Source organism: Dermacentor silvarum, chromosome 4, assembly GCF_013339745.2.
Source record: "Dermacentor silvarum isolate Dsil-2018 chromosome 4, BIME_Dsil_1.4, whole genome shotgun sequence".
Taxonomy (NCBI): Eukaryota; Metazoa; Arthropoda; class Arachnida; order Ixodida; family Ixodidae; genus Dermacentor; species Dermacentor silvarum.
The window spans coordinates 82,518,000-82,539,832 of NC_051157.2; the positions used below are offsets into that span (position 1 = coordinate 82,518,000).

At 46.6% G+C, this 21,833-nt stretch overlaps 1 protein-coding gene across 1 annotated transcript in view; it reads right to left on the reverse strand.

Moving 5' to 3' along the window:
- Positions 1 to 9,789: 9,789 nt before the first annotated feature.
- The window catches only part of LOC119450308 (helicostatins), a 139,678-nt gene continuing 127,634 nt past the window's right edge, over positions 9,790 to 21,833 (reverse strand). Inside the window, exon 2 of the mRNA XM_037713729.2 lies at positions 9,790 to 12,534. Coding sequence (XP_037569657.1) covers positions 11,943 to 12,534 — 592 coding nt within the window. The 3' untranslated portion in view covers positions 9,790 to 11,942. The remainder of the gene's footprint in view (positions 12,535 to 21,833) is intronic.

The window sequence follows — 21,833 nt, forward strand, 5'->3', positions numbered from 1 at the left end:
CAAACACAAGACGTGTCCGGTGTCCTCTCTCTGTGGAAAGAAGAGACGACGCTGGCGGCAAAGCCAAGACTTCCGCTCAATGAAGCTATGTCGGCTTGAGGAAAGAACAAACAAAGGGGAGTGAAACTTCAGTATGATTTACTTGAGATTTAAAAAAGGTTTAATGTTGGAAACGCATCGGATTTAATGTAGTCAGTGCTACATTTTATAAGTACAGTTGCGTGCAGTATGAGCTGCAACACGGTGAAGGTCTTCAAAAGGGCCTCAGAACTCCATGGCGGTGCCGGCATACGAAAAATTGGTGTAATAAACACCAGTGATTGTAACGGTGTTACAGCGAAGCTGTAAGCAGATAGTTGGTCGAGATTTTTCGTGTCCGCGTACTGCGGCTCCCGCTCACACAAAAATCTGGGCCGATCTCCGAGACTGTGCAAAGAAGCCGAGAACGCAGTGTGCTGCTTCTCCGAGAAGCATCACATGACGTCATCAGGTGACATCATCACTTGACGAAAACGTCATCGCGTGATGTCACGTTTTACGTGATGATGTCATCAGAATACGTCATCAGGCGATATCGACACGTGACGATGCCTGTTATTCTCGCATATTCGAATTACAATCCGAAGCTATCATGTCTGCAGCTTGTGTGTAAATGGTACTTTTCGAATTTTCTTATACAATTTACTTTGAGAAATTCAGTTAGCTCAATAACGCACTTGCGCTTGGCGGACGGCCTAGGAAAATGAGGATATATGCTGCACTTCCGCACACGTGCGTGTGCGTCTGACGTACGTGTGCACACAATGTATCTGCCTTGATGCGTGGGCCCGTTGCATCTGTCGCACCGTGTGTGCTGCAAGCGTAATCGACATTATGGCAAATACAGTAAAAAAAAAAAAATCGGGGTAGCTTGCACTAGTGCCGCAAGGCTAAAGACACAGCGGAGCTGATCGGTTCCTAGCTGGTCCTGGCTATACGAAGTTATGCTAAGTTATACGAAGTAATGTCAAGTGATGCTAAGTTATACGAAGTGTATAAGCATTTCCTCGTGGTCCGTGGCATCGAGGAATGCCTCGCGAAGCACTTGCAGTCCGAGCACACGTGGGGGAAGTGGGGCGAAAGCTATGCACAGTGTACGGGCGGTGCGCTGCAGACGACACACCGGGATGACGTCACGGCGCATGCGCAGTAGCGCGCAGCTGGTGGGGGCTCGGCCGAGCCGCGGCCAGCTGCCTCTGGCCTGCAGCTCACGGACAGCGTGAGCGTTCGGCGCTAATGTGGGGAAACGGAGAAGCGCGGATGGCGTCGGCAGCACCTCTGCACGTTGCCTCGTTGATGCTGCTACCATGGAGGAAGAAAAATATAGGAGGGGGCATACCACAACGAGATTGTCGCCTACTGTGGTGGCGCAACACGTGATGAAAATGTCAGGTCACGGAGGATACGTCAGAGCGCGCGGTAGGTTTTAAAACTCCCGGTCGGTATTTTTTTTTCAATACCCATTCGAAAACATTTCAAACTCTTGAAGTAAACAAAAACAAGGGGGAAAGAAACAAAGCCAGGAAAAGTATTTTAGGGGCGAAGCTCCTTATAGCGGCACCCGTTCCGTCCCCGTCGTCGTAGTAGTAGTGTGTAACCAGTCTGAGAAAAATGAGAAAAAAAATTCCGAAGTTGTGTCCGTAGCGCGGAATCGAACCAGGGACCCCTCGCTTCCGAGCGCGCGGCGTTAGCCCACTACGCCACGAAGCTTTTTTTTTTTTTTTCTTTATTGCACTACGCCACGAAGCGGACATGGACACACGCACCACGATGGCAATAAATACCCAACATTAACAAAAGGCCGCGTTTCTAGCGCGTTTCTAACGCGTTTGTGCTAGCGCGTTACGGCCCGTGTAAGAAGCTGGTGTAAGACGCTGTGGCCTCTCCGCCTTACCTTCAACGCGTTTCGAACGCGCTGCCCAAAGCGGTGGCAAGTCAAGTTCAAGTCGAGGAGCGTTTATGAATACGGGGGGTATACTCTCTCAGCAGTCATGTGATGGCGTCGGCAAACGCGGTGCACGTTCCGGCATGTGTAAATGGCTGCGTAAGACGCTGTGGCCGCTCCCCCTTACTAGAGAGTACTGCACGTTTCTAACGCGTTTGTGCTAGCGTCCCCTTAAGCGGGAGATCCGATGATTCCCTCCAGAGCTTCGCCCACTCATCATCATTCACCCCGTGGATATGCTGTGCTTTTTTCTTCTTCCATGGCTGCTGCAATTTGTTTTTCTATCTCTCTCTCGCTCTCATTTTATCTTTCCCGCTCCTGAGTATAGTGTGTGACGCTCCGCGACGTGGTTGCTAGGCAACGCAGTGGCATACGGCACACATTACGGCCGGCTTAAACAGCTCCGCTGTTGAAACCGTACCTCCACCTAGCTGCTGCGGCCACTCGGACAGACCTCAAGCGGCAGCTGGAAAGGGGCTATGTCTTTGAGTCACCGCGTAACACAAATATTTTTTTCTTGTATATTCGAATTACAATTCGAAGTTATCATGTCTGCAGCTTGTGTGCAAGTCGTAGTTCACGAGTTCTCTGGCGAAAATTATTTTGAAAATGGAATTATTTCAATAAGGCACTAGGACCAGGTCATTGAATAAGGTCTGGGCCATTGTGTCGTCACAGACGACAAAAGACAACCATCAAGTACCTGCCATTTATTGTGAGTTGACCCAATAATAAAAAATGCAGCATGAACAAGCCAACGTACCAAGCGATTTCAGATCTTCATCTATGTCTTCTAGTCAATAAAGACTGTTTTTATGACAATATTCACAAGGAGACTGTAACTTTCTCCATTTGAATGGAGATGCTGCCTCCAGCATCTAACTGGGGTATTCAAACAAAAATTGTGTTTTCATTTTCATAACATACCAGTCGGGTAATAACCAGCTTCAAACGTTATTATGCCCCTGAGGTGGCTTCGGGTCTGAGGAGGATAAGTTGCACCCTTTATATTATTGCAAAACGTTATATATATCTTTGCCAAAAGCCCGCTCTTCTTATTCGCCAATTATTTCCTGGAATACTGTGATTTTCTTTGTGCTTTGTCTTTAGGTTGATATTGTAATGTCTATAGATAATAGCAGACGCTTCATGCGGATCCACGATCTGGATCGTGGATGGATCCTTCCATCCACGATCTCAGAGAGGCGAGGCGAATGCAAAAGAAGATTCAGCGGCGCATCGATGCGCACCAATCTCAAAAATGGAAACGATTCTGTGAGTCGTTGGATCTACGTCAGCGCTTATCACAGATATGAAGGACCGTGCGTGGACTTCGCGCATCACCGCAACAGCGTATTCCTTTCAAATCTCTCGCTTTGCATAAAGGTTGCAGAGAGATAGAGATTGCTGAAGAATTTCGTTCAAGACTTGCTGGCTTGCAGCCCCAATGTGCACTTACACGATGCGTCACTCCTGCCTCTCGGGACTCCCGTATGGATGTCAGGTTTTCGATGGAGGAGCTTGAAGCGGCCCTGGCGACTTGCAGGCGCTCTTCCTCACGGGGGCCAGACGGCGTTACCTATACGGCGTTCAGCAATCTTGGCCAGAAGGCGCAACTCATGCTGCTAAACCATTACAACGAGTCTTGGCGCTACGGTATGGTTCCACGTGAATGGAAATGCAGCTGCTTGGTACCACTTCTCAAACCAGGTAAATCACCGTTAGATTTGGCATCGTATCGGCCCATCGCTCTAGCCAGCTGCATCGGAAAAATAATGGAAAGAATGGTTTTGACGCGCTGGAATAGTACATGGAGAATTACAATGTGTACCCTGATGCTATGGCTGGCTTCCGGCTGGGCGCTCATCCATAGATAATGTCATCGATTTGGTCACATTTGTTGAACATCAAAAACGTCTGAAAATACTCACTGCGGCATTGTTCCTTGACATAAAAGGCGCCTACGATAACGTAGCACATTATGCCATTATAGCGGCTCTGATTGATGCCGGAATTGGTGGCCGCACTTTTCAGTGGCTATGTAGCTATCTGACCGACAGACATTTCTTCGTGATGACCGAGGATGGCGCCACGACTCACTACCAAACATTCCGTGGAGTACCACAAGGTGGGGGGTTGAGCCCGACACTATTCAACTTAGTGCTCGTTGGCCTAGTCAGATGCTTGCCCAACACCGTTAGAGTATCAATCTATGCTGACGATATCTGCATCTGGGCGTCTGCTGTAACACGACTGCAGGTACGAGCAAGGCTACAAAAGGCAGCTACGTTAACTTCATTGTTCTTATGAAAACAGAACTTAGAGCTGTCCTCAGAGAAATTCTGCCTTGTTCCATTCACTCGGAAGGCAATGAGGCCTTACTCTGTAAGTGTCAACGGGCAAAGAATTGCAAACGCACGGAAACACCGCTTTTTAGGGGTAATTATCGCCCACGACCTATCATGAAGCCCGCACATTTCATACCTAAAGAAAAGGTTAATGACCATAACACACCTCCTCAAATTCCTCGTTGGAAAGTCATGGGGCACATCGGTACGATCAATGCTGCAGCTTTATAATGTCTTGTTCCTCGGTTTCGAAAGATACAGCCTCCCTATGCTAGGAAATACCTGCAAAGCAAACGTGCGTGTACTCCAGGGACTACAAGCTCAAGCCCTAAGGACATGTGTCGGTCTTCCGAAGTGTGCGTCTACGGCGGCAACGATTGTCATAGCGCGAGATCACCCAATATCAACGTACTTAGCCACCGATGCGCTCAGGGCGCATATTCGGCGCGTTGCCCGACTACCTTCCCAACATCTTGCATCTTTACCTACAGAAAGGCCACACACAACTTTCAGTCGTATAATTGCTGCCAATCGTACCTCGTTGCCATCGAACTACATGCCTGCAGCAAGACCATTCTCACCGTTATGGTGCCTGCACAAACCTGACATACGCCTCACCATCCCAGGAATCACGAAGAAAGCCCACATGCCATCATTTGCCCTGAAACAGGCCACCTTGGGACTTTTACATGAGGTTCACAGTGGCTGCGTACATGTTTATGTCGATGGCTCAATCACACCTACAAGTTCAGCTGCCGCAGTGGTGATTCCAGCAAGATCCGTCAAGATACAGCTAAAGATGTCACATGTCTCATCAACGACAGCTGCTGAACTGGTAGCCCTCCGTGCGGCTCTTCATTTCATTCTGGAGGAACCACCCCATCCATGGTCAATCTTCTGTGACACCAAGGCAGCCCTCCAGAGTTTACTCTCAGTACTGCGCCATGGATCACATGAGCAGCTCGTCGCAGAGATAAGACAAGTACACCATCGCATAGTTGATGAAGGGCACAATATAATATATCAGTGGTTGCCTAGTCACTGTGGCATACATGGCAATGATCGAGCGGACGCAGCGGCCCGATCTGCCCATGATGGTGTCAACTGCGTTGCCATTCCTCTTTCTAGGGCCGACGCAGCGAAAAAACTTTCCGCGCTTGCGCGTGAGCTAACATTGATGCAGTGGAATTCATCTGATTTCAGAAGTGCAGGCCTTCATGACCTGGACCCTAATTTACAGCTCCGTGTTCCATTCAACGTTCCACGACGGGACTGCACACTTCGAGTCCGTATATGGCTTGGAGTAGCATGTTCAAATGCGTACTCCTTTCTTATAGGAATGGCCAATAGCCCACTTTGTGAATTCTGCGGTTGCAACGAAACAATCGCACACCTTCTTTGTGAGTGCCCTCGTTTCAATCCGCAGAGAGCAGCACTCTCAGTGACGATTGATCAGCTGGACAAACGCCCAATAACAGAAAAGAACATCCTTGGTAGCTGGCCTACACAAACAACGGCGCGAGCCGCCCTGAAGGCACTGCTGCGTTATTTAGAAGACACTGGACTCAGTGACAAATTGTGACTTTGCACTGTGTTACGTAGGATGGAACGTTGACACTATGCAACACGAGAACGCCTTCGCAGACTGCGTGACAGTGCCCACAGAAACGGTTCTGTTTTGTGTGTATGTGTGTGATTTTCTTTTCTTTCTTTTCTTTTTTTTTACTTTTACTTATTTTTTTCTCTCTCTCTCCTTTCGCATCCCTTAAACCTCCCCCGGTACATGGTAGCCAACCGGAGATAACCGCTGGTTAACCTCCCTGTCTTTCCTTTACCTTTTTTCTTTCTCTCTTGTCTTTCATGCGGATATCTGAGCAACCATCATCTTTCTTCCTTGCATCCACCCGTAACGTAAACTGAAGCGCTAATAACAAATAAGTGCGCGAGAATGTGTCCCTGTCAAGCCTTTCTTTCGCTTAACGTGAGCATGATAGAATTCGTCACGCAAACTTGAATCCTATCAATGCCACATTCATATGTGACAAATCGCTATAGGGAGCGCGCTAAATTTATGTTGAGCTAACGTTTCGATTTATGTTTACTGAAAAAGTATTCCTAGCCGAGTGCATACGGTTAAATAGATAGGTCAATTAAGTAATCTTACTATACTTTATTTCAACAATAATTCCGAGTGCGGTAATAAAAACTAATTGTGTTTACTGTAGAAGTTGTTACTGGCAGAAAATGTTGCACCTGCAGTACTTCATTTGTCAATAAATGTCCTCAACCTTGTGGCGGGAAAGCTGGGATTTTGTTGCATTGCAGGGGAAAAAAAAGAAACATAAATAATTTAGCAGGATTCTCATATAGTCTCTTGGAACTGTATTTACTCCACTTATTCACTCCACTATTTAGTCTTCTCCAAACAATAAATAAAATTCTATTTACTCTACTAATAACATTTAGAATTCCTTCAAGAAATTAATTAATATTCCCTTCAATTTGAATGCTTAAAAAAGCTCTCCAGGAAATGAAGTATTTACTACAATCTGAACACCTTAAAAACTATTGTGAGAGATGAAGTTAACTAAAAGTCTACCTGAATGGAGTATATTGTGCCCTCATTCGAGCATGCGCAAAGCGACGACGTGTCTACTCCCAGCTGGGCTTTTAATAAGTGTGCACCTTGCGTAGGTTTCATTCTTGGTTGAAACTCTTAATTGCTTACCGCTGTGTACACAGCAACAATAAAGCTGTGTCCCTACAACAATAAAGGAGATTAGCATCCGCCAAGGTGTCATGGTGCTTTGCCTACCATGTGGCCAAGTTCGACCATTATCGGGAATATTCTGTGATGTGGTCGAAACGCTAACGTATCACCGTTCAGCGATAGTTTCAAGTACGCGTGTTACACTGCCCTTACCTGTGCACGACTCGACGCAACTCTCGCCTATGAAGCTCTGTATTACTCTTTGTGCCTGTGCCAAGCATATAGCATAGCGGCGTGCACGTTTCTATAAGACCAGACCGGTTATTGTAGCAATTCGTTCCACTCGTATTCTATGCCAGTCATGTCATCCACCGTTCACGGCTAACTGACCCCGTTGACAATGAGGTTGGAGCGCCACTATGACCACTGACGAAGCATGAAAAACAGCGGCACTGTCACATAGTCGTTGCGTTATCCCGACCCTAATGTCACTACAGTTATCTTACCGATTCTCGATTGTGTCTGCTTGTTCATTAAAGCACAACATTCATTGTTGGGCCAGTGCCAAAGGCAGTGCACGGAGCCGATGCCGAAAACGGAGATGGTTTCGCTTTTTATTTGTTCGTATATTTCCCAGATGTCACTGGGAAGCTGCCGAGTGATTCACCAAGTGGCTAACACCAGAAAAGAAAAAAAAATAATCCTCAGAAGAGAAGAGCATTGCGTTTTCCACGCACAGAAACAGAGAAGCATAAACAAAGGAAATAACAAGAACATATTGATAATTTCATAAAGGAACGAAGCCGTAGATGTGGCAGACACAGGACAATTTCTTCCAGACGCAGTTACGTGAGCAGCAATTTGTCTGCTTCGTGCACAATCATGCCGTGTGTTTAGCGCCATCCGACAACAGGGCATGGCTGTTTCATAACAGGTGTTTCCCTGCCCTTTGACATTGGGTAGCCTCTGTCCATCATTTCACCAGTGCTACTGACCTACAATTAGTTGTTATATAAGTGCGATTCGCTCGTTCGTCTGGTTTTCTGCCACGCCTGATTTGGCACAGAAGAAAGCGTCCACGTGCTTCGTAAATGACGCCTGGTCGACGTCACTGGTTTCACGGCACGAAGCAGCAAAAACAGTTTCGTAGAAATGTCTCCTTTAGTGTTAGGATCGCCAGCGCAACCAATCAGGCCAGCGTGAAAGTCATTTCAGCATATTACCTCCTGCTACACAGCCTTGCACATTTTAGTTCGCACAGTTTGGGTGAGAAAGAGCGTAACTTACCCGATGTTCTTACGTCGTTCATATATAAAGTGAAGTATTGAAGGAAAGGTAGTCTTGAAGCTTCACATTCCGCTTGAGCTTCTATTTACCATTTGTACTTATTTCGTATATCAGACGCGCTTCCCTTGATACGGACGCGACAATTTAGGCTGATTGCCTGTGCAATTAACTGTGTGTGTGTGTGTGTGTGTGTGTGTGTGTGTGTGTGTGTGTGTGTGTGTGTGTGTGTGTGTGTGCGTGTGTGTGTGTGTGTGTGTGTGTGTGTGTGTGTGTGTGTGTGTGTGTGTGTGTGTGTGTGTGTGTGTGTGTGTGTGTGTGTGTGTGTGTGTGTGTGTGTGTGTGTGTGTGTGTGTGTGTGTGTGTGTGTGTGTGGTGTGGTGTGTGTGTGTGTGTGTGGTGTGTGTGTGTGTGTGTGTGTGTGTGTGTGTGTGTGTGTGTGTGTGTGTGTGTGTTGTGTGTGTGTGTGTGTGTGTGTGTGTGGTGTGTGTGTGTGTGTGTGTGTGTGTGTGTGTGTGTGTGTGTGTGTGTGTGTGTGTGTGTGTGTGTGTGTGTGTGGTGTGTGTGTGTGTGTGTGTGTGTGTGTGTGTGTGTGTGTGTGTGTGTGTGTGTGTGTGTGTGTGTGTGTGTGTGTGTGTGTGTGTGTGTGTGTGTGTGTGTGTGTGTGGTGTGTGTGTGTGTGTGTGTGTGTGTGTGTGTGTGTGTGTGTGTCACCCATCACCGTACCTATACGATTCCTCTATTTGTTTTGTGCATAATAAAATCAAGTGGAAGGTTGAGTTCATTTCACCATTGCCTTAATCGATTGCAGACATGTTTTCTCGCTTTCGTCAAAGCGTGAATTATTCTTGCGTGTATGAACGTTGCACTGTCCACATGTTTTGGCACATTGTGGAATAATCCAGAAGAATCCCAATAGTTGCAGAAGCGGCACAGCAATGTAAAAATACCGATTCCCTCTAGCTTAGCAACTACAACCTAAGTCTATAGAAGTTAGCATTTGTCTAATCTGATCAAGTTTCTTCATCGCGTGCTGTAAGAATATTAGGCTGCTTTGTATTTCACCCGCCATGCTTGCTTAGTGGCTATTGTGTTGGGCTGCTAAGCACAAGGTCACGGGATCAAATCCCTGCCCGGGTGCCGTAATTCGATCTGGGCGAAATGCGAAAACACCCGTGTACTTAGATTTGAGTGCACGTTAAAGAACCCCAGGCGGTCCAAAATATTCCGGAGTCCCGCACTATGGCGTTCATCATAATCAGATCGTGGTTCTGGCACGTAAAACCCCATAATTTAATTTCTTGCTTTGTATTTCAGTCTGTGTGTTCCTCCGAGAACGGTTTTCGTGGAAACAGTGCATTCGCTAGCCTTTCAAAATAGTTTTTTTTTTTTCGTAGTAATCCAGTGAAGTTATTGACTACTCTTGCGTTGGAGACATGGTTCTCACGTACCTTTATTGATATCTCAGGAAGTCATGATTGCACTTCAGCTAACGTCACCACAAGCAAATGAATCTGCGCAAAATAAGGGCCGCCATTTCTTTATCCCAATTCTAGCTCGAGTACTGCGTCATCGCGCTACACGTGAAGCTGATACAACACATACGTCACACTGATGCAAAGCCACAAGTTTATTTTGACTGGCCGCAAAACATTTATTTACATTCAGACCAAACTCCGCATACAGGATATTGACATAAAGAACGTAATTTAAATCTTATTCAACCTTATTATTCAACAAATGCGATAGTCATGTCTCTGGGATTGAAGCACCAAAATTCAACTTTTCAAAGAATGAGAAGGATATAAGCTGTCTTTCGCACATATGATTTGAATTCCGTAAGTTCATTCTGTCATGATCCGCTACACATTCTAGGCTTCGACTTGTTTCATCGTATGCTTACTGCTTCTTTCATTGAGACTTACAAGTGGGCTTATTTTTACGAGTTCATTTTAAGCTATATATTTTGCACAAGTGTACTGCTAGGTGCTACGGTCACGGTGAGAAGACTGATCCATTCTACTCCATTACATACACATTATCTCCTAACTTGTTTATAACAAATATTTGCTATTGGCTTACGATTATTACAGAGTATTGGTAGTTTGCCCAGGCTTTGCCCCGTTAGCTTTCTGAGCAATTACCTTTAACTACAAAGGCTTGCCCCATTAGAAGGCAGTACCGCATTTCCTGCTTTACTCGCAATAATACATATAAGTACCACTAGTTATAATTGAATTTTTCTCTTTTAAGGCTAATTACCAGGACATGTGTATTTACTGGTGTGAATGTTTACCTACAGGAGTTGCTTCTACTTTAGTGTCTTCACGTTTTTAACGATGCTATCATTTCAGTTTCGATAAGTAATGCCCCAGTTCAATCTTATCGCCAGATTCCGGTGAACCGGGCCAACAAAGGGCGACCAACGTACATTCTTTCACTTCTCTGTTAACATACATCTGTCTCATCTAACAAAAAACAGAGACTACAACTCTTCACAAAAATATACTGTCATATTATTTGGCGATGCGTATTCCAATCATATTGTCACCGGCTTTCGTAGAGAGAAGACTGTATGTTTTGAATATACGGTTTTATTCAATCAAGGCATGAACGTTTTGTGTGGTTGGGGCTATATAAACCTCGGTAGTGGTATTTTCTTTCCTACCTTGGTAAGCGCAGCCCTAGGTATTACTACTGGGTAGTGAAGCCAATGATATCCGATTGCTACATATTACTGTCCGTAACATTCGGTAACTCAGCTACCATCAGTCCTATCGCAGTATGATGACCCTCTTAATATAGTTCTCACCAAAAAAATGAATGTTGGCTTTGAGCATTTTTTATTACACACTGACAGACACACTGACTCCCACAGACTGGTCTTCCTCTGTTTTCTCGATGTCGATGTCATGGTTTATTGATTCGCCCACACGGCAACATCGTCCACAGCCTAGCGGGCTGTGAGCAGTACACATTGATCATAGCGACGAGGACATGCGACTGTGTCACTATGGCGTCGCTGCGCATGCACCGTTCTCGTATTTGCATCAAAACTACTGCGCAACAAGGCAGAACGGACTCCAACGAACAAAAGTTCATGACTCTTAAGAGCTGGAACTCAGAGCGAGAACAAGAAGAGGGGAGACGTCTGCACAGGTTCACAGGGCCGACGAAGCTCGGTGGAGATGGTCGAGCCCCGGGCTAAAGCTTCTTGAGTACTTTTCGTCGTTATCGTTCCTCTTTAACATTCTTTTTTATTCTATTTTCAACAGTGTCGTCTCAACGAGCAACAGGGTTACGCTTGCCAGTTAGGCTTGCCCGTTAGGCTTACCAGTTAGGCTTAGGCAGGCCTAACAAGGCCCGCCGGCCGACGCGTGTTTTGCGAACGGGAGGAGGAGCAAAGAGGAGAGGAGGGTAACAGGGCGATTGGGTAACTTCATTCGAGGAATGAATAGGGCAGAACAGCGGGACATGCCGCGTGCTCTGTCGGTTTCTTTCTCCCAGTGATTGATTCTTTTTTTTTCCTCCCCGGGGCCACACGGGGAGGGAGACGGACGCCGAGTGTCGGTGGGGGGGTGTGGGGTGTGTGCGCTGGCGTGTGCGCGCCGTTTACTTAAAAGCTCCTCTTCCAGCGCTCGCCCACGTCGGCGTCGCCGTAGATGCCGCGCTTGCCCAGGCCGAAGTTGTACCTGCGCTTCATGAAGTCTTCCAACTTGGACTTCTTGTCCCGCTTGCCGAGCCCGAAGCTGAAGCGATGCCGCTCACGCTTCTCCTGGTCGAAGGGCGCGTACTCGCGCTCCTGACCGCTCCTGCGTTTTCCCAGGCCGAATCCGTAGCGCAATGGCTCGCGGGGACCGCGCTTGTCAAGATAGCCTCCGGTCCTGGACGCAGCCGCAGCCTCGGCCATCGCATCGTCGTCCTCGTCTTCGTCGATATCCGCGTCCACTGGTGACTCGTCGGCCATCAGCAGCAATGGGGATCGCTTGCCGAGGCCGAACCCGTACAGTGGCCGTGGAGCCGCGCGTTTGTCGCTCGAGTGATGTTGCAGGGGTAGCACGCCACCGCCCCCGGTTGAAGAGACGGCGCCCATCGGCGCCTCGTCGGCGCGACAGTGCTCGCTGGCGGCGAGCAGCAGAAGCAGCCACAGGGCCAGGCTGGCGGCCAGGGCGGGTCTCAGCAACTGCAACGGGCTGCAGGCAAACCTCCTGCGTGGAGCAGCGCAAACGGCCCGAATTACACACTCGTTCGCGGCACAAGCAAACGCGTTTCCTTTTTCAATGCCTCGTGGACGTAGAGATATTAAAATGCAGTGTGCCGGGTTGTCTGGATCATGATGGCCAGAACTAATCAGCTTCTATACCTGAGGGGGTGTGAAACTGGGAGTATTGATTTTTGTTTTATTCGTAGTGATCTTCATCGGTGTGTTTAGGATCACTGTTACGAAATCGCCTATCCCAATGAACACCACATACCAGGCATGCGTTAGCTCATTCTATTCTTTGCCTGTCAATTTGCCAATTTCATCACGTTGTATAATTCTCTGTCACCCTGACGGCATTTTGCTTTCTGTGGCGCACATTCTATCGCAATTATATGCCAGTTCTACGTGTTATACGTCCTATAAAATTTCACTTCCACTTATTCTACACCAGAAATATCAACTACCTGTGTTTGCTCTCCAAGTAACAAAGGACATGGAAAAATAGTTTTCGATGGGCTTCCTGCTATACCGATATCATCGTCATAATACACGCTGAAAATATTGGAAATCGAGAAATCAAAAGATAAAATATGAGTTCACGGGACGACCGTGTATGTTTAACACAGAATTATAAGTGCTTCAGTGGATCACGCAAACTAAACATAGTCCAAATATTGAAATCTCGCGAAATAACGAGCCCTACTAAATTTGAAAAAAAAGCAACAACGTGAAGACAGTTAATTCAAGAATAAAGAATTAAATGTGCTGCCAGTCCACAACTCCCTAGAAGCCCCACAGAAAATAATATGCACCACCTCCTTCTTCAGTTCTCGCGACAGCATTGTGTGAGCGTCGGCTTTTTTCACTGAAAAAAAAAAAGTACCTGTCTCAAGGAATACATCCGGATTCGAAAAAGAGCGTTTGTGCCTTTGTAGGTCTCTGTTTTATTACATTATAAGTAACCCAGACGCTCGAGACACATCCATGCCACCGACGCCATCGTCGTGCAGTCCGTCTATAGACGGCGCATGCGCGGCTAGCTTGCGAAGAGTTAGAGGGTCTCCTGAGAGGCGGAGTGCGTTTGGCTGCAAAAACGACGAAGCGGCGTGGACACGCCATCAACACTCCGCTAAATCGGCTCGGTTGTAGAGACAGGGCAGCGTTCTGTCTTCCGCTGCAGGTATGAGCGTTACGCGCACGCGCATTATAAGCTGCGCTATCATTCTTACCGAGTTGCTGTGTGTGTACACTGATCTGAGCGGAAAAGACTCTAAACGTGAAATTAACGTTACCTAATAATTTACTACACGCTGACTAACGCCGACGGTTTAATTGTGGCTCTCATCTCACGCGCCATCGAGGTGCAATTCCTGCAACGACATCGTGCTCCTCTTCACGCTCTTCATCAGCCAGCATTGTGAGGCGCCTGGTAGCTGCCGGGGCGCTGTTTCTGCTGCGTGGTAGCAGTTTGCCTTGCGTGCTGCGTCGCGTCGACACCATTCGAGAAGTTCAAGCGCAGTGCTAAGCCTTGTTATGGCTGTCAATGCTTCGCCCTTTAGGCAAAACTGTCAGGTTTCTTTAGTAAACATTAAGAGATAGCTTTTTATTCAACTTCGTGTATGAGCAAACTGCTACAAATTTCTATATGCGCGCTCCGTATCGTATGCGTCACGCACGTTTATATTGGTTTTTATAATAGAAATGGGATATAGTATGCGTTATGGCATGTATTTGTCTACTATATGGGGTGATCATTTTTTTTTTAGATTGACGGAAATTTTCAACATTGCCTGTGGCAGATAGCATAATTCTTGGCCTTGAGCCGTATTATTCGACGAGGGGGACATTACTAGCACGAAAAATCAACACATATTCAACAAATTAACCAAAGTTCACTAAATAACTTATGAATTTATTACTTTACGGCTCATATTGAAATTTGCGTACAACAGCAGGGGAGTTTGCAAGACGTCTCCACTTGAAATGAATTTGCAGAGGTACACCAGTTTTGAGATAATATTTCCCAAAGTGTGGGAAAATCGAAATACACGGCCGTTCTAATATAGTTTTGCACTTCAATGCATAAAAGAACGTTTTTGTAAAGAAGTAAGTGGAACAACAGGGCATTTTTACGACGACTTTGATGGCGAATATCTCCAAACTGGTGCCATTCTGTAAATTCATTCCAAGTGGATACGCCTTGCAATCTCACCGGCTACGATTCGTAAATTGCCATACATGCCGTAATGTTTTAAATTACAAGTTAATTAGTGAATTTCTGTTTGTTAGTTTAAATTGTGCTGTGATTTCTTGTGCAAGTAATGTCAGCCTTTCTGAACAATCCAGCACGAGGATTAGAATTATGGTACCTGCAACAGGGGACATTGGAAAAATTGCATAGAGCTTAAGAATGATCGCTCTCCGTAGTTGAATTGCTCGTCTCGTCTGCAACTCTAAATTAATGCACGTTTCCTTTGACATTTTCCAGTGCCTTCGCTTGTTTATGGAAACGCGCATGTTTTTATATGCAGGTAATTGTGCTCTTGTCCGTTCTCCCTTTTTAACTCGTGTCCGGAACCTTTAATGTGTTCGTGCTCTTAGACCGTCACCAGCTTTTTCAGTGCTCTTCGTGCTTTAAAGTTTGCTGAGTCCTCCGACGAGTAGTAACCAGCGCAACACAAAGGCGTCAACATTTTCTACAAGTTCGTATCCTAATGATAACATAATATAAGTCTGCATGCGAAAACGGGCACTCTGTCGAAGCCATTAAGTTACATGCAATGAAGTGTGTCGAGAGGGCAGCATTATACGGCATATTGCATATTAACGAGCGACAGATCTTGACTAGAAAGTCAAGCTTTATCACATGTATAATAACTGAAACACATGCAGCAAAGCGGCAAAACGGTGCATCAGTTAAGAGCCTTTCTGCTCTGCGCAATGCCGCGCCTCCGCTACCGTCCAGCTCGGAAATCAAAGGGATGGGTGAGCCGATATTTATTAAATTGGATGAAACAACTTGTTATGACCCATAGACACATAGCACTTAAGATGGCTGTGATTTATTTAAGTTTGACAGAAAAGAGGCCCATACTATAAGCGAACATGGAGCACAAAATGTTCGGTTTCCTCCAGTTAAAAAAAGAGTTAATTAGATCAATCGCTAGCAGAAATCATCGATGGCCCCTGAGACCGTGCGTTTCTTTGGAGGGTACGCGGCCGATGTACAGGGTCGTCCACTCTTAGTACGAACACGGCGCCGCGTGGCCACGCTCCGCGGAGCGCCAGCGCACATGGCGCGGCCGCGCATCGAAGCTAAGCGGCGCAGGCGCACAGGGGCTTGGAGGCGGTGTTTCGTGTCGTCTGCTAAAGTGCGCGAGCGCGCCGTGCTTTATAGCAGACAACAGGCGGCACAAACACGGCTCGCTCGCGCGCTTTAGCAGACGACACGAAGACCCACCTCCAAGCCTCTGTGCGCTTGCGTCGCTTAGCTTCGATGCGCGGCCGCGCCATGTGCGCTGGCGCTCCACGGAGCACGGCCACGCGGCGCCGTGTTCGTACTAAGAGTGGACGACCCTGTACAAGAATGATAAACTTTGTACGAAGGCACTGATGTAATGCTTAAGTGATAACCATGCCGCAACCATAGCAGACAGCAATATTTATTTCGGCCAATAAGCGGATGTTTCCAGCGAGATGCTTAGTTTTAAGTCGCAAACAAGCTGATGGGCGCGCCTTTCTGGATGTTCTGAAACAATTCAGGTGCATGTGTGAAACGTCCTGAGGTTACCGACGATGAAGGCATTGAAGAGTGCAGAAGCTACGGTGATTATGTTTAATGAGAAAAAATCCGTTCCCTAGCAACGATGTCTTCGCGTGGCCATCCAACTGTGTTGTCGCGCACAATCTACGAAGTCGACTATAGCCTGAGTGACTAAGACGTGATGCGTTCCTTCGTGCTTGCGTGCTGATAGCGTTTATTCCCCGTACTTTTTCTCCTTGTTATCTCCGTATCGCTTTTATCCGGTAATATGGTAGCACATGCTCACATAGGTATTTCAGCAGTTCTTGAAAAAGACTACAAGTGTACTATAAAGTGTGTATACTATTAGGTGTATACAGCTTGTGGGCTTATGACCACATGCTATATAGCATGTCGACATCGGGTCGGCTAATGTATGTACACTTTCTGAAAGGTACCTATATGAAAGTCTCTGGAAAGTGTACTCCAACAGATTTGCTAGCAACTTTCACCTGCACAATCTCTATCCATTGTATGTTCGAACGGACAAGTCTAGAAGAATGCAAGGAAAGGTACTTGAAGTCGGGGACCATGCCTTGGTGTCTCAGTGACTATATGGCATTGTGCTTCTGAGCACACGGTCTATGCTTCGATGCTCTGTCACGGCGGCCGGTTTGTATGGCCATTAGATACAAAAACGCTCATATACCGTGATTTTGGATCACATTAAATAGCACCAGGGGGTAAACGTTACTCCGGAATCCTCGACTACGGCTTCCGTCACGACTCACTGTTGAGTCCGGCGAGGTGAAACCCCGCACTTCAATTGAACGTCAGCGACAGTGAGTACACCGCGGTTTATCCATTCTCCTAAGGGCAAACCAGACGAGCCTAAGAATACACTTCGTCTGCTTCTTCCTTTCGCGCCTTCTGTTTATGGCCGATGTCCAGTAAAGTTGTGCTTGCTACAAAAAGTTTACTATCACAATGGATGTAATTAAAGTCTGTTTCTTGTGCGGTATTTTATATTTTTGATTACTACCGACTACTCCGGAATTTGGCACGTTAAAGACAGGCACCTTAAATATATAAAAGGCATGTTATGCACTATTGTAACATCAATGCGGAGGAAAACAAAAAGATTGTTAAAGCTGATATTGAGCTGTTTAGAAAGCACGCCAGGCGGGTGAGCGAAGCGATGCCTAATAAGCGCTTCTTACCAACTTTCTTATCTCGTTTCCCTATCGCTGCGAAGGTTTTCGGCCTCACACAGGCAGTCTCGCGTCCTTCAAGCCAGCGCGGAAAAGATGCCTGCGCATAAGGGCTTCCTAATGAATAAGCTGTCCGATAAGCATCTTCCCGTGAATTATGCGCGATGCCGAAGCATTCATTTTACAGAACACTTGACGTGCACAAAAGCGCGTCCGTCTCAGCGTCTGGCAACCTCGAGAACGTGAAGGGCTGTGCCATCTTCAGCGCTGTAATTTAATTGAAACAGAAAATACCAAAAATCATGAGAGGTGAGTGGACCAGTGCATTGTTTTGCCGTTCGCATGCATTGACAAACGCACTCATGCATCACGTAGCTCCCTCCGCCTACGCCCAACACATCTGCGCACGCAAACACATCAATAGAGCTTTATTCCTTTGGGCGAAAAAGAAGGCGTTCTTTTGGTGAGCCGGGTAGGGGGAGGGGGGTAGGCTTAATAGCAAATTAAGGATCAGTTAACCCCTCGTTACTTGGGCCGTGCGCACTCTCATCTGCGGTTTTTATGACGCACCCAAGTGGTTCAGGTGGTCGTTTAGGCACTGTGGGCTAATTATATGATAGCCTACCCAATTTTCTTCATACCTGCTCTGCAAGAGAGTGGCCGAGCTTGCTCCACAGTCATCGTCTCAAACATTATATACACCTACGCTCTGATGGCTGGTCATGCGTGGGCGCCTACTGGAGATGAATGCGTGCGTTTTAACGAGCTGTCACCCATTGTAATGTGTCTCTGTTTCGTGATGCTAATTTGAAATTCACCTAACGCACGGTACGCGAAGGAAACGATGCGCAAGGCACGAAATGTGTTTCTATACCTACAACGCCTGCCGTACAATCTGTTTTAGTAGTTTTAACGAGTGTCTATTAATAGGCGCTATTCCTAATGAGTGAGCACTTTCACAAAATCCACTGTCTCTTATTTTTTTTAAATTTTATTAGTTCGACAATCATTCGGTCCTTCAGGCCACGGCGTTTGTTGCCATGCTCTGATACTGCTATCCTATGCAACATGTTCTGTTCCCGCGGCGGTAACCCCGTGGTTATTTACAACTGGGCACGAGAGGTCGAGAGATCGATCCCTGCCGCGGAGGCCGAACTCCTGTGCCGGCGGAATTCGAAAATACAAAAATACAACCCCAAGTGCTCAAAATTAATCCACCCCTCCCCCTCCATTGTATGCCTGATAATCATATCGTACTTTTGGCGCGTCAAACTGTGGTATCAGACCGTCATCACAGGCGCAATCGTGACGATGTCTCTCAAAGGTTGACTCATGTCCCCTGCCAATAGTTTGAACCGCGTGCACTGGTGATATTCTTTGTCCACTGTGAGCAGATATTATGAGCTCGGAAATGGTTTTTCATTGTTCGTCCGTCGGTCGTTCACTCTGTGAAGCCTTCGTCGTCTTCATGCCTCCGCTGTCTTCACTGTAACAGCGGTGCCGTCGTTGGTGCATATTGTACAGGATTGCGGCAGTTTCGCGCAAAGGTGAGATCATTGGTGCGAATGTTAAATGATTTTAAAAGCCACATAATTCTGGCAATTTTGTTTTCACTGCTATTTTCGCTAGTATTTGTTGCCCCAAAGTTTGCATCAGCGCGAGCGTAAGTGGAATATCGACGACAATTGCTGTTTAGGAAGCCCAGGGCTCCTTCGCTTAACCTATATGCCAACATAACAACGAAAATGAACTAGAAGCAACGCGAACTTCTTGGTGGAAGAACATCAGTACTAGTCTAAAGAAAAAAAAATGAAAACACTTTTTGTCAGTTATTGCTTCGTACATCCGATCAGCGTTCGTTCGCACCGCTCCTTTCTTCCTTTCTTTCTTCATCAATCGGCATCGTGAGCATTCTTCAACGCCAACTCAATCTCTCATACATTCCTCTTCTGGTCTCGAACGCCTCTCGTAATAAACGCCGCCTCTAAGACCATCTACCAAGCTTCTCCCTCCCTGCGCCCTCCCCTTCGATTTTCTTTTCTCTACCTACACCGAATGTTGTTGTTCCCGAGAAAAAAAAAAAAAAAAAAAACTCAATGTGTTTGCGAAGCGACCGCATTGCAGAGGTCGCGCCTTTCGGCGGTAACGTTGTCTTCGGAAGCCATTCTTTATGGTAGAGTTCGTTGCTTTTTCTCAAGACGCTTTTGACGCAGGAGACAAGAAAAGTGGCTTCGGGCTTCTATGTAGTGAACGAGCTCGGAAAGAAGAAACGGAAACACTTCCAAACTCGCAGTGCGAGGACACCCGAAAACACCGATGTATCGCCGCCCTCGGGAGGTGACGATCGAAAGTTAAAATTCCCTTTAGGATGCGCGAGAAGATCGTCGCCCCCCTTACCAGTGTTGTTTTAATCGCTGAGTTTCTTTGTTTTTTTTTTTTTTTTTTTTTGCTCGCTCTCCCGAGAAACAAGACCACCCAATGCCCGTGTCTACTTACTTGAACGAAATGCGATATATTGTTTATAGGCGATGTAGATTTTCCTTTTATTATAAGCGCTTGATGCGTATCCTTTATTATTTTTGCTTCGAAGAAGTGATGATTACGTTTGCTAATTTTACTTTTTACCCTCGTATAATATTAAAAATAACTAGTCTGATTATTTTCAGACTAGTTTTAGACAGAAATAACGAGTCTGAATAGCTAGTCTGATTATAGTTATTTGACTTGGTTTTGTTTGCTACGGTAGTATACTTATGCAGTCGTGTCACTGTGCCGAGGACATTTGCTATGTGCAGCTATAACGTGTAACTCTAACGGAAGAATGAACAGGGTGCTCCGTCCTAACGCTGACGCCCAAGTTGAAGCACACTACTAAATCAAACGCGCATCAGTAGCGGCAGTACCAGTGACAAAATACAGAAGTAATGTGGAAAAAGATGGCAAAAGAACCGCATATAAGCACATCACGGAATCATTAGTAGTCCCACATTTTGGCCGCTCCGTATGGGCTACATAAAGCACTTATTTTGGAAATTTCGCTCACAGTGGTTGAAATTTTCCTTCAATACGACCGGTTGTAACAGTCAACAAGCACTTAGAGATATCCAAACCATGTGGGTCACCTCGGCGGAGAGCAGATTACGACGCTTCGAAGCCTTCTCTCAGTTGTCGGCCAAATCTTCTCAAAAATGACAGCTTCCGTGACGTCATCCTGAAGTATCTCGCCCCCTCACTTAAGTTACCTCGCCTGAAAAACGCCGTAGGGGCACGTAAAAATTTCTAGCAGGAACCTCGCTGGCATCGTGCCTCGGTGGAAACCGCAGTCACTACACAGTGAGGCGTTCGAGTTCCCTTTCAAATTTATTGATGTAGAGCCTATACGTGAATGCGATTTTTTAGGCATGGTGTATTAGTGAGCACTTTACCCCTTCCCCAGTACAGGGTAGCAAACTGGCTATCTACCTTCCGATTAACCTTCCTGCCTTTCCCATCTCACGTATCTCTACCTCTCTCTCGCTTTCGGAGAGCTTCTTTATCAGCTCGTTGTTTCTATTTGCCAGGAAATTCAGGCTGTATGGATACTAGAGCACACGTTTCCGAATCCTCCTTGCTTCTTCTATATCTCTTCCTCAATTAATTTAAAGTGTCCGCGAGCAAAACCATTTGGTCGTAGGGACAGAATCCACTTCCTGCACGAAAAGGTGATTTGCATGAAAGCTGACAAAGACGATGCGCCCCTCTAAAGAAGGTCGCGCCTGAAATAACTTTCTGAGAAAGTTGCGCCGCACTAAATTTCACGGGTAAACTTTAAGCCGATAAGTACGTTGAGTTTGAGTGAAAAGAAAGCACATGCCGCTGTCGCCGATAAATCAGAACATTATGGACGTGGTCTCGGGCGGAAAACAGTAACAAAAAGCGTAGACATCTCATCAAGGAGTTGTTTACTGCCACTCGATAATCCTGTGCTTGCCGGCGCACTGTAGGCAGTGCAACTGCGGGGACGCGCACAATGCCCAGCTACACCCGACTAACCGATTTCGCGCGCTTCTTGCATAAAGAGTCATTAGTAGGGTGGCTATCCAGCATTCGAGTGGGCTCAGGAGTCGTTTCGCAATCGCCGTGCGAACCTGTTGACGTAAATGTCATCGACACTGTTCCTGTCAATGCGTGTCGTCTAGTGAGGATAGGTTTTCTTTCATCACGCAATGCCTTGGCGCAACCCTATTGTTGACAGGAACGCTTCTGCGAACAATACGGGCAGGGAACCTCGCTGTGTTTGCTTCGCTGACGTTGTGCTCCGCATTTGGCCTACCCGCAAAGGCGATCAAGTATGGACGCGAGATATCGAGC